Source organism: Arvicanthis niloticus, chromosome 2 (genome assembly GCF_011762505.2).
Source record: "Arvicanthis niloticus isolate mArvNil1 chromosome 2, mArvNil1.pat.X, whole genome shotgun sequence".
In the NCBI taxonomy this organism is placed as follows: Eukaryota; Metazoa; Chordata; class Mammalia; order Rodentia; family Muridae; genus Arvicanthis; species Arvicanthis niloticus.
In genome coordinates this window covers 122,561,524-122,573,999 of record NC_047659.1, presented here as the reverse complement: position 1 = coordinate 122,573,999, position 12,476 = coordinate 122,561,524, and the positions used below count along the sequence as shown (strand labels likewise).

The window sequence follows — 12,476 nt, the reverse complement described above, 5'->3', positions numbered from 1 at the left end:
GGAAATGGGCTGGATACTTTCCTGGGTGTGGGAGCATAAAGGGAGATTTTGATCTTCATAGGCATCAAGTCTAGGATTCTAGTGTGGGGTGTAGACAGGATTCAGGGGTCTTGGTGGAGGGTGAAATGGGAGTCCAGGACTCTGGGAGTAGAAGAGGAGGTCAAGAAGGTATCATTAGGTCACAAAGGAGTCAGGACACCATTAGAAGATATGAGACTGGGTATGGAGGGGCAAGTAAAGCTAGGCAGAACTAAGGGGGGAAATCCCACGTGGGACTCTGCATTCTGGGCTGGAGAGAGAGCAGAAGGTATCCCTGAGGGGCCTGGAGCTAGTGATGGAGTCTTGAGACATTGAGGATGGGTTAAGGAGCCTGGGGGTATGGGGGCGCAGGAAGCCTGCCCATGAGCTGCGTTAGAGATAGGTGATGTGGCTTTCTGTGACACTGACTGTCTGGGACTGAAGTGTTTCAGAAGGGGCAGTGTTGGCGTGAACGGGACCTGCTACAAGCGAGGAGACCAGGACATCCAGTGAAGGGATAGGTAGATAGATTCTCTGGAAATTGATGGTGACTGAACAGGTCTGTAAAGCAAGGTGTCCCTAGAGGGTGCAGGCTGGGTCGCAAACACTTTGTAGAACATAGTCAGTAGAGGGCTCCCTCAGGGGGCCTAAGTTTTGTTGGAGGGAGTGAAGGGCAGAGGCAGGTCTGCCCTGGAAATAGGGAAGAGAAAGAGAGGAGTCCATGGCATCTGAGGGGTTGTGTCAGAGTGGAAGTGATAAGTCAGATGGGAGGGGAGTTTTGGAGAGGCCTAGAGGGTGGTGAGGGCAGTGTGATTCCCTAAACTCTGGGCAAGCATCTCTGCCTTGGGAGCCAGGCCCATGGTATCCCTAGGCGCCAGCGGGTGGTGGGTGGGGCTCACCCGTCAGCAGTTCCGGCTCTCGGCCGTGGTGGACCAGCAGGCTGAGCTGCAGCACCAGCTGCGGTGCGCTACGCAGGAAGGTCTCCAGCAGACGCAGCATGCTCACGTCCGCGCTCTCGAACAGCATCCGCCAGTAGAAGTGGCGCCGCAGCCGCTCTCCACGCCAGCGGCTCTGCAACCCCAGGTACAGGGCGCGCAGGTACCTGCAAGGGAGGTGGTACTCTGGTCTAGGCTCCTCCGCTTTGTGTTTTCCCTACCCTAGCCTCCCGCCTGCGCGCCAGGGCAAGTCCTCCACCTCCAGGATCTACACCGCGGCAGCAAAGTAGGCTCTGCGGGGCGTGGTTGCAGAGCACCAAGTGCACCCATTAGCTTCTGCCTAGTCCTGTCCTCATCTCCAGTTTAGAGGAAGGAACTGGGAGCCAGAGACCATAGCATTTGCCCAAGGTCACACAGCAGAATCAGAACTCAATTCCAGGTAGTCATGAACAGACCACATCGCTTCTTACTGGAAACTTTGAAGAGATTCCTTCATAGTTTTCCTTTATGGATCACAGATGGTGCCAGGCCCGAATCCTGACCCACTCGGGGAAGCTGCTCACCCAACAAACTTCATAGTTGCTTGGCACAAGCCACAGGCATTTAATGGTCCTTCTCACCACCTGGCTTTTACACTTCTGCTGTTCCTTTTACCTGGAACAGACCCTCCCCCTCACCCGCCCCTACTCCATTCCCATCTCATTCCCAAACCTGGGTAAGTCTTGCTCTTGTTTCAAATATCAGGCTTCTACTGACCATGTGCGCGAGTTAGGAGCCTCCCTCAGCCTAGCCCGCTCCCATCCTCTTCCGCTACAGCCCTCCCCACAGCGGGTTGAACTTCCTAGCTAGACACACATCTCTCCCAGCTGTGAGCTCCAGGCCAGTGATCACCTGCTAAGTACAGCACACTCGGCTCTTACCACATAAGGTGCGCAGTCCACGTATTCACAGATGAATGGATGCATAGTTGTAAGTTGGTTGACTTTAATGGCTCCACCAAACTTGGAGCAGGAAGGGAAAGATCAAAGGTCTGAGTTCAATTACCGACTCTATTTCTAACTTACTCTATTGAGTCCTCATTCCTTCTGAAGTAGCAGAGAGAGAGGGTGGATGATAAAGAGCAGTGTCCACGGGGTTTGAGGAACTGAGTTACCTCACTGGGACCATAGAACCTATCTCTCCCAGTCCAGGAGAAACTTTGATGCATATGGCAGGTTATGCTCTTTGTCCAAACCACAGAGAAATTCTCTAAAAGTGGCCTCCCCAGAAAACAGATGGAGAGTGTCCGACACAGATCCAGTGACCTATTGCCTGATCTTCGAACGGAGTCACTAGGGATAGGAAAGTGCTGGCATTTCTAGGACACTGGAACCAGGGGACCAACTCTATACACACTGTGCTGACAGCCCATGGAAGGAGCCATGGCACTATAAGGCCTCCAGATGATAATGAGAGGGGTGGGCTTGGTGGCTCTGACACCTCAGAGCTAGTGTTCCCCAAAATGTGGCCAAGAACATGAAATTTTCGGTCCTCTTGGCCCCAATTAATGCTGCTGACACATCCCCAACATGACACCTGATAACCAGGAGGGGAAAGGAGCTATTCGCTTGCCTGCTGCCCTAGGATTGGACTGTGTTTCTTCTGATGAGTCATGGTATGTCATCTCCTCGTGTCATCCATTTTTCTGAGTCTCTTGCCCCCCACCACACACATAGGATTCCTGCAGCCAACGTCATTCAGTCATATAGCAGGCAAGCTTCAATCTAACTCTGTATTAGGTTCATGTCCCTACATATCTCACCCTTCCATGAGAGCGAGATGAAAAACTTTGTCGAGGAAGAGGGGCAGTCAAGGGAAGGTTTTCTGCAAGAAATAGTTTCTCCCTCCCTTCACCCCCTCTCTTCTTCTTTCTTTCCTGATAGTATCTGTGGTAGCCTAGGCTGGGCTAGAAATAAGTAGCTAAGGATGTCTTTGAACTCCCAGTCTGCTTGCCTCTGCTCTCTGAGTGCTGGCTTTACAGGCATGTGACACCATGCTAATTTTCTATTTGTTTTGTGTGTTTTTAAGGTAGATTCTCATGTAACCCAGGCTGACCTCAAACTCTTTACTTAGCTCAGGTCTTGAATTCCTAATCCCTCTGCCTCCACTGCCTACCTCCCTTCCTATAGGAATCACTGGTTTTGATTTCAGTTGTTTGTTTGTTTGTTTTGTTTGTTTTGTTTTGTTTTTTCAAGACAGGGTTTCTCTGTGTAGCTCTGGCTGTCCTGGAACTTACTCTGTAGACCAGGCTGGCCTCGAAATCAGAAATCTGCCTGCCTCTGCCTCCCAAGTGCTGGGATTAAAGGCGTGCGCCACCACTGCCTGGCTTGATTTCAGTTTTAAAGTACACATTGTCTGTAATCCCAACACTTGGGAGGAGGTTGAGTCTGGAGGACCACAAGTTCAAGGCCAGCTTGGGCTATGAAAAGAGACTTTGTCTGGGAAAAAAAAAAACAAGTCAAATAAAATACAGTGAAAACACTAGTGGTCATGGGAAGCTGGAGAGACAGCTTGTTGGTCATAAGCACTGGCTTTTTTCTCAGACAACCTGGGTTCTATCCCCAGTACCCATATAGCAGCTTGCAACTGTCTGTGCCTTCATTTTCAGGGGATCAAGTGCTTTCTTCTGTGGGTACTGCACAAACATACATGCAGATAATACGCCCATGTAGATAAAATGCAAATAAGTAAATCACACACACACACTCACACACACTCGCGCTCGACAGCAGGGGAGGAGGGCATTCAGGAGAATGGACAGATGTACAGAGGCCATGAGAGCCCATGCCCTTCCAGGGGAATAGGCTGAGGTTTGCTGGGCTGGACCCAGACAGGAGGCTTCCAATGAGACAAGGGCCCCAGGAAGACCAAAATTTTCATAAATCATTACATTGAGAAAGTTCATCAAATTCTGCAACCAGTTCCGGGCTGCAGGGCTAGGGGTCTACTCGGTAGTGGAGTACATGTTTAGCATACACAAGGCCCTGGGTTCCATCTCTGAAAAAAGAATCTGGACTGGAGAATATAGACTTAATTTTTAATCTGAATCCCAGAATCGGTGATGATAGGATCAGCTCAGAGCTTCCAAAGCCCACTCTGAGGGCTGGCTTGGAGGAAAGCCAGGGAGAGGCTGAGGCTGAGCCTCCAGGCTAAGCAGTGGTAGAGCTGAGCTAAGGGAATGGTGCACCACTGGGGAAGAGAACAGACCCGGAAGTGGTCAGAGATGAGGGCTATGGGGGACAGGTGGTCCCAGGGCTTCTGGGGGCCCCAGAACACAGATCTTCATTCTAGGCCTCCACTTCTCCTGCCCTCCTCATTCCTGTGGCTCTGACTTCGAACAGGAAGGAGAGACCAGCTGGCCCAATGTGCAGGGACCTGGGGAGCTGGGGAAAGAGCAATACCCTGGAAGTTTCTCTGAAGCTAGAAGACCATCTGTTTCCGCCCAGGTTAGGATGAGGGAGGTGCCAGCCCCGCCAGCATCCGTCACCACCTGGCAGGCCTCCTGCTACCTCCCCGCCCACTCCTGCTCTCTCCTCTGCCAGCTTCCAGCTAACCGAAGACAAAGGGCTCACATCGACTAGGCCTGGGATGGAGAGAGGTAAAAAGGAGGCTAAAAAGGAGGCTTCTGCCGCCCATCCATGGAGCTTGGGGGTATAAGAGTAGCACAGAAACCACTGCAGCCTAGGGACAAAAGGCCTAGCCTTCTTGAGCCCAGCCTCACTCTTGTCCTTTTGGCAACGGGACCAAAGCAGTGGTTGTTCCTTCCAGCCAGCACTAACTGCTCGCTGCCAGGGGCCTGTGAGATGTTCATGGGCTTAGGAGAGCGTTTGAGGCTTGTGGGGAAAATTGGCTTTAAAAAAAACTGCAGAATTGAAATTAATAAATGTTTAATTAAATGTCTGCAAAACAACATGATGTCAGCTAGTCATTTGCGATTTTGGTTTTATTTGGTTAGCTATAATTTGCATTTGATGTTTGATGTGGCTGTATTTTAATATGCTTGATAGACGTTAAGCCACTGAGGCCTTAAAACTGCACTGTCTAGGACATGCAACCTTATTCCCCTGGCCTCAGTTTCCCTTCCTCTGGATCAGGGCTGTGCACTCTAGTGCACCACAGTCACCAGAATGAAGATCCCAGAGGCAAGATGGCCGAATACTGGCTGTGTGGGTTTGTGTCCCAGCCCTGCCCTGGACCCTGCTTTGTGGCCTTGGGTAGTTTCAGCTTTCCTGAGCCTTTCTTTCTCATTGTAAGCATCAAGTGATAAAGAGTTAAGAGTAATTTACAAACTGTAGAGGGATGTAGGCATAGTGTCAGTGGAGAGAAGAGGAACATATGTGGGGGTCTCTGGCTCCTTGTGGCCACCAAGTGACTGCTCTTGAAACCTCCTGCAGGAATCCCACTGCACTCTACACCCTGCTCCATTTGAGAAAGAAGCAGATGTCACCATGGATGGGGCTGATTAACACCCACAAAGGACACCCACCTCACGGCAAGGAAACCAGATTTGTTTTTCCTCCAACATGCATCCAGTGCCACTCCCAACCACCTCTTGGGTGGGCGCCACCAATTGGTACAAGCCATCATCTCTTGCCAGGCCAACCACATGAACCTTCCCTTCTCAGTGGGTCTCCTCCATCCCCTCCTGCCCCCTACAGTTCATTCTCCAAATAGCAACCAGCAGGGAATTCTTAAAGACCTACGGATCTGGTCACTCACTTTCTGGAAGCCTTACACAGGCCTCTTACCACACTTGGAACTAAACTCAAGCTTCTCCCAACCATCTGGCCTGCTCATCTTCTCACTGTGTCTCAAACCACTGTCTGCTTGTTCTCCACACCCCAGCTGCAGTAGGAGTTCCCTGCCAGACTCGCTCCAGTCTCAGGACTTCTGCACTTGCTGTGTGCTTCCCCAGATCCTGCTCTGCCTGCCTTTTCACCAGCTCCCTAACACAGTCTTAGAGGAGGCCACCCATCCCACACTGGCACCACCCATCCCACACTGGCACCTCCCATCTCCAAGGTTCATTCTAGTCCATCCCATCCCTGCCTTTCTTCTGATCCCCCAGCCTTCATCTCCCGGGTGCTGGGTTTGCAAGTGTGAGACATCCTGTTTATGAAGCGCTGGGATCAGTCCCAGGGCTTCGTGGATGCTGTGCAGGCATGTACACATTCTGCTAGCTGAGGTCCACCCTTAGCCCCTAGACATTTTCTTTCTACTCTGTCACTGGTGCTCCATGAGGCAGGGGCCTTGTTTGTAACTGTCACCAGAGTGTCCTCTGCTTTTTCGAAGGTAGAAGGCAAGTATAAATGTTGAATGAACTGATAAATGAGTCTCATGTGTGTCTCCTTCCTGGTCTTAGCAGGCCCTGGGCTTCTCTGTCTCAGTCTGCACAAAGCTAGAACACCTCCCAGAACCCCACTCCTTATTCATTCTGCTGTTCTTCCTCCAGAAGTCTTCCCTGGTGCTTCTCTGTGATCATCAGATGTCAGTGGCCTGAAGCCCCGGATGAGCGGCGTTGCAGCCAGAACTTTTGACCTACAGGCCACCGTAGGCTGTGTCCTCACTTTACAGGGGGATGGAGACATCTTTTGGGACTGAATTTCTGTTTCCTAGTCTTCATTTTTTTTTTTTTTTTTTTTTTTTTTTTTTTTTTTTTGAGATAGGGTCTTGCTATATAGCTCTGCCTGGCCTTGGATTTGCTAAATAATCCAGGATGGTCTCAAATTCACGGGATTGTTCCTGCTTTATCCTCCCAAGAGTTAGGATCGCAGGTGTAAATCCTGTTGTGTTATTTCTGACTTCCTGTCTCTAAACCAAACAAAATATTATTGAATTTTTGTTTAGTGTGTGTGTGTGTTGTCATGTGTGTGCCATGTATGGAGGTTGGTGTGTGTGTGTGTATGCAAGTAGGCATGGGTGTGCCATGTGTGGAGGTTGGTGTGTGTGTATGTATGTGTGTGTTAGCATGTGTGTGTCATGTGTGGAGGTTGGGGGGACACCTGTGGGAGTCAGCTCTTTCCTTCTCACATGTGAGACCCAGGGATCAAAATCAATTGGTCAGGCCTGGTAGTGTCTTTGCCTTCTGGGCCATCTTGCCAGCCTTCACCTCACTGTCTCATGCTAAGAGAAGAAGCTTGCTCTAGAAGGAAAAGCTGAGGAACCAATAAGCACAAACAGGTGGAGCTGGGAGCAAAAAAGGCCTGGCCTGAGAAGTGAGAGGCCAACAGTTAGTGTTGGAGTCCACCTGCTCTGGATCCATGGCTCCCTCAGGACCGACCCTATGACCTCTGTGAACAGGCAGCAGGGTCAGTAGATGACAGAATTCACTCTTCTTCCCCTATCAGGTCACTCCTGTGACCCAGCATATTCCAGAGCCCAAGGGGTTTGCTTTAATGGAGAGAAGGAGGGGGGTCACTGTTCCTGAGAAGCTTCTGAGTTCAGACCCCAGCTTACCCCATCTCTCTACTGTGAGATGAAATTTCTGTTATTGGTTTTAGTCTCCATTCAGACAGGCAAATGTGGCCTTAGAAAACAGATCATTGTCTGTTGGTGGTGTCTCCACTTGAACGTCAGTCATCTCTATTTATCCCTTTACCATGGTCAGTCAATCTGTGGGCCTCTGACTGGGATCCTGCACCATCCCACTGGTCTATGCTGTACCATTCCTGTTCTTCAGATACTACATTCATCTGACAGTCTGACCTGTCTGCCCTGTGGACACAAGCTTATTTTTTTTTTTCTTGTGGGTCTCTCTCCCTGGGGCTTCCAGTCCTTCACTGACTGGTCCATCTGCTGGCCTGCTGCTCAGCTCGTGGCTCGGCATGACTGCCCGTTTTCCAGCCATCCTCTCCTGCTTGATTCTCTTCTTCCTGATTCTGGGTTCTTCTCTTGTCTGTCTGTGTCTCTCACATCTTCAGCTCTCCCATCTGTCTCTGAGTTTCAGAGCCTGTGTTCTCGCCCCTCCCCACTCCCCCTCAGGGCTCTGGGCCAAAACCACAACAGCTTCCAGAGGCTCCCCCGCTCTGCTTGTTCCATCAGGGAAGCAGCCTGCAGGCCTGCTAAAGACACCTGCACCCCTGAGACACCTGCAGGCTGAGGGTGGGGCTGGGGAGGCAATAGGACTCCCACCCTCCAAATCCTTCACCTCTTTGTAGGATGACAGGGGACAGTGTGCAGGGCTTCCTGATAAAGATATCAACCCACATTAAGCATCGACCTTCCAGCACAACTGGGAAAACAGAAAGTGGTATTGTGGTAGCAGCTAGACATGTAAGCAAGGCATCTTGAAGAAATTGTCTGCTCAGAGACTTTGTCAGCAAAGAAACTTGGTACTTTGTAGCTAGGCAGGATCATGCTTGCCTGTAAGCCTGCTCATGAGAAGCTGAAGCAGGAGGGATTGCTGGTCTGAGGCCAGCCTAGGTTTTATAGAGTGAGAACCTATCTCAAACTTCAAGACAAGTAAGCTGAGGCAGGAGGACTCCTGTGAATCCAATTCCAACCTGCGCTACATGATAACTTCCAAGTTAGTCTGTGCTACATAGTGAGACTCTTGTTTCAGAACAAAACAAAAAGTCAGAATTGCTAACTAAATAAAGGAGGTTGGTACTTTCTGGCAAAGTTGGCTTTCCCACTGAAGCTACCCCTAAGAACAGAGAGCCAGAGAAGACTAGTCGAGCTCAATGGGCATTTCCTTTCTGGGGGGGGGGGGATCTCTACCCACTGCAGAAAGTAACTGCCATTCATCAACATATCCTGTTTTGTTCCTTGCTAAAATCCTTACTGCAGTTACACGACTTCTGTGACTAAGAGCTCATCTTCTGATGGAGAAACTAAATATCATCAAAAGAAAGGTTCATTTGATGTGTGTGTGTGGTGGTGGTGGGGTTGGGGGTGGGTGTGTGTGGCCTGGGGGTGGGTTGGGGAACAGGTGTCGGGGATTGAGCCCAGGGCCTGTATATGCTTAGTGTGTGCTCTGTTGTTGAGCTACCTTCTTGGCCCCACTTGACATTTGTTCCCCAAGCACTTCTGAGTATCTCCCATGTGCCAAGAACTATGGTAGACACAGGGGTGGGCAAGAGAGATCCAACCCATTTGTAGGAACTATTTTTAATAATGAAGGTCTGGGCAATGATTAAATCATTATGTGAATGGGATAAAAATATGTTCCATAGGCTCCAGTCATGGCCCAGACAAGGTCTTGTGCTACAGTATAGAGCATACCAGTGGGAGTGGAGGAGGTTCTAAGTCAGGAAAGATTCTCTGGAAGTTGTGATTGATGAGGAGTCTGAAGTAGGTACAGGAGCTAAGCAGGTGTGGGGGGGGATTTTGGTAGAGGAAACAGCTTGAGTAAAGGTCTTTATCTCATGACCCAGGAATGTTTAAAAGAGGGTAGTAGTTTTAGAGGTGACAGTGGAGAACTCACTCTATGGTGACAAGAGTAGAGGGTAGGTCAGCTGCCAGATCAGAGAAAAGGATGGGCTTTCATCAAAAACGGAGACAGTTATCAGACATTTGGAGGAGGGACTCGGCCCAACTCTGACATCTGGAAAGCAATGGAGCTGTGTCTCAGGACACAGAGATGTCCCTCATTTCACCGGCGAGTGGATCAAGCTGAGCAGAGGAACCCAGACCCCACCTGTGGGTTTTGCAGGCTAGCCCAGGAAGAGTGGCTTCAACATCCCCTCCCATTGGTTTATGCCTCAATTCTGAGCACTCTTGCAAGGATGTGAAAATAGGCCCTTCCTGGGGCTGGCAGCCAAAAGAATCCTAAATGTCAGTAAAGAATGTGATTTTTCACGTTCAGCTCCCATTTCACGTGGTGTTGGGAGCCAGGCTGCCTCCCTTCTCCTTCACAGCCCCTGAAGAGTCACAGCCCTCTTCTTGGCTGGCAGCAGGCCAAACACTTCCGGCCACTGATTTTAGGTCTTAGCTAAAAACCTGTGGCTTTCTCCCATCCCACCTTCTCTCACCAGCTCCCAGCCTGCGTCCATATTCTTGCTTAGTAGAAAAACCAAAAGCTGCTCTGGAGCAACATATTTGGGACCAGGCTTCTCACATCCCTCCTTTGGGCCTCAACTTTGCCAGCTATGTTATGGGTTGGTGATGTGCAAGAGAGACTAAAGCTCAGAGCCCTGTGCTCTGAAGGTTCTAGAGGTCCTTTCCTCTCCCCCAAACCCAATGTCCCATCCTGTCCCCTGGGTGGAGCTAGGATGCCAAGAGACAGTGGGGAGGAGCCTTGATTCCAATCTCCTGGTGACATTTGAAGGTATATGAAAACTAATGCAGACAGAAAAAAATCACATCTGACTGTTTGTGGTCTCACAGAAATTCCAGAAGTAGATTTGGAATTTCTAATGCCAGTTCTCTGAGAACTGAATAATTTCATTTTGGGGGGCTCTGGGGAGCTATAGAAGGGTACCCATCTAAAGAGGCAGCCCTTTTCAACTCTAACCACACACCCTAGGAGAAGATACAGTTCAAGGACAGAGGCTTCACTGTTTTTCCTTCTAATTTTTTCAAGCTCAGCCAGAAATTTGGGTATTAATGGAAAAACAGAAAGTCCCAAGTTGGAAATGAAGGCGACTAGTTAATGAGATATCACAAGATATTAAAAGAAAACCCTTCTGTGCTCTCATGAGTTTATATGCTTGCATGCTTGGCAGTTAGGAGCACTTGTTGCTCTTCCAGAAGACCTGGCTTTGGTTCTTAGCACCTATAAAGGTGACTCACAGCCATCTGCAACTCCAGTTCCAGGGGATCCAATGCTCTCTTCTGACCTCTACAGACAACAGGCACACACATGGTGCATAAATACACATGCATGCAAAACACTCCTATACGCTGGGGGGGGGGGGGGAAGGGGGGAAGGCCAGGCATGGTAGAACACACCTGCAAGCCCAGTGATGATAGCAGACTGGGGATCTAAGACAGGCTGGGCCCTGGAATGTCACTGGCCAGCTAGTCTGGTTTTCTTGGTGAAGTTCCAAGCGAATGAGAGACTCCTGCCTCAAAAAAGAGGCAGCAGACACCTGAGAAATGACTCTGGAGAGTGTCCTCTGACCCATATACACATACACACACATTCACATACACACCTGCACATGGTACACATATATATCTACGGGCAAAGCACTCATACACATAAAAATAATTTAAAAAGAATTAAATTCACTTAAAAAATGTGTTCATCCATCCCTCTGCTCCCATTTCAAAGGCTCAATGGCTGTTGGTGGCTCGGGGTTCCCACATCAGACAGCGCAGACCCAGAACACCGCTGAGCCCACAGAGTCATCAGACGGCACTGGGCTCTACAAAACCAGGTTCGCCAGGAATCAATGACGTTAATGATACATGGTGAAGCCCGTCAGCCTAGGCATTCAGCTCCTGTGTATGTTTGGGATTTAATGTGCTAACAACTGAAATGCTGCATTAAAGAACAGGCGACACCGGGATGTGGCTCAGCATGAGAACGCTTGCCTGTCATGTGTGAGGCACAGGATTTGATCCCAGCACCGCAAAAAAAAAAAAAAAAAAAAAAAAAAAAGGTGAACTAAAATTAAAAATCGAATACATAAAGTGAAAGCAATAGAGAGCAGGTGAGATGAAATTATGGGGAACAAACACATCCCAGGCTGGGTCTCCCCAAATGTCACCGCCTGCAGAGCTACAGTCCAGCAGCATGGAACTCGGTATTACGAGACCCCAAGTCAGGGCTGCAAATTTAAACCATAAGGGTGTTACAGTCATCTCGTGTGTCCTTTAAAATGAAGCAGCAGAAATCCCCACTTACAGTATCTCCAGCCACCTCCTCTCCACCCTCTGCTGTTGGGTGTCTGTGCCTCGAGAAAGCTGTGAGCTCGGCTTGCTTTTATGAAAAAGACCCCATCCCCCTTTAACTTGAGATCCTCGGTGTGCACACTGCACTGGAGTCACGGAACAGGATTTTCCTCCGCAGAGCTCCATAGGTGAGGGTCACTGAGAATTACAACCCTCGGGGCTCTTCTCCGTCCCTTTCCCTTAAGTGATAGGTTGGATTAGCCCATAAGGGTAGCAACACTCAGTGCTTTCTAAGGATGTACTCTATGACAAGTTCTGATGTCTCTAAAGGAACCCACAGGCGGAACCATCATCTCTCTCCCATCTTATAGACAGCCTCTGGCTGATGAAGCAACTGTGTCCAGGATCACACAGCTCCAAAGTGATGAGATCCTGACCTGCCCAGGGTCTAGAGTGTTCTGCTCCTCTGTTTTCTTTCCCAAGCCCTGGGAAAACTCAGGCCAAAACCCTCAAGCCCTCATCTAAACTTCACATACAGAGGAAATGACTCGCCCAGAACTCCAATCTCAAAGTTCTTCTATTCAATTCACATCAGCAGTATTAAGCACCCACTTCTCACAAGGAATTTTACTTCTTCTGTGTCCTAAGTCAGCTATGCCTTTTCCCTCTAGGGAACTGGACTCAACAGGTTTTCATGTTGACTCT

General features: G+C 49.5%; 1 protein-coding gene across 1 annotated transcript in view; it reads right to left on the bottom strand.

Annotated features, from left to right (window-relative positions):
- Nucleotides 1-12,476, bottom strand: part of Xkr7 (XK related 7) — a 28,367-nt gene that overhangs the window by 6,471 nt on the left and 9,420 nt on the right. The window contains exon 2 of the mRNA XM_034493688.2: nucleotides 918-1,120. Coding sequence (XP_034349579.1) covers nucleotides 918-1,120 — 203 coding nt within the window. The remainder of the gene's footprint in view (nucleotides 1-917; nucleotides 1,121-12,476) is intronic.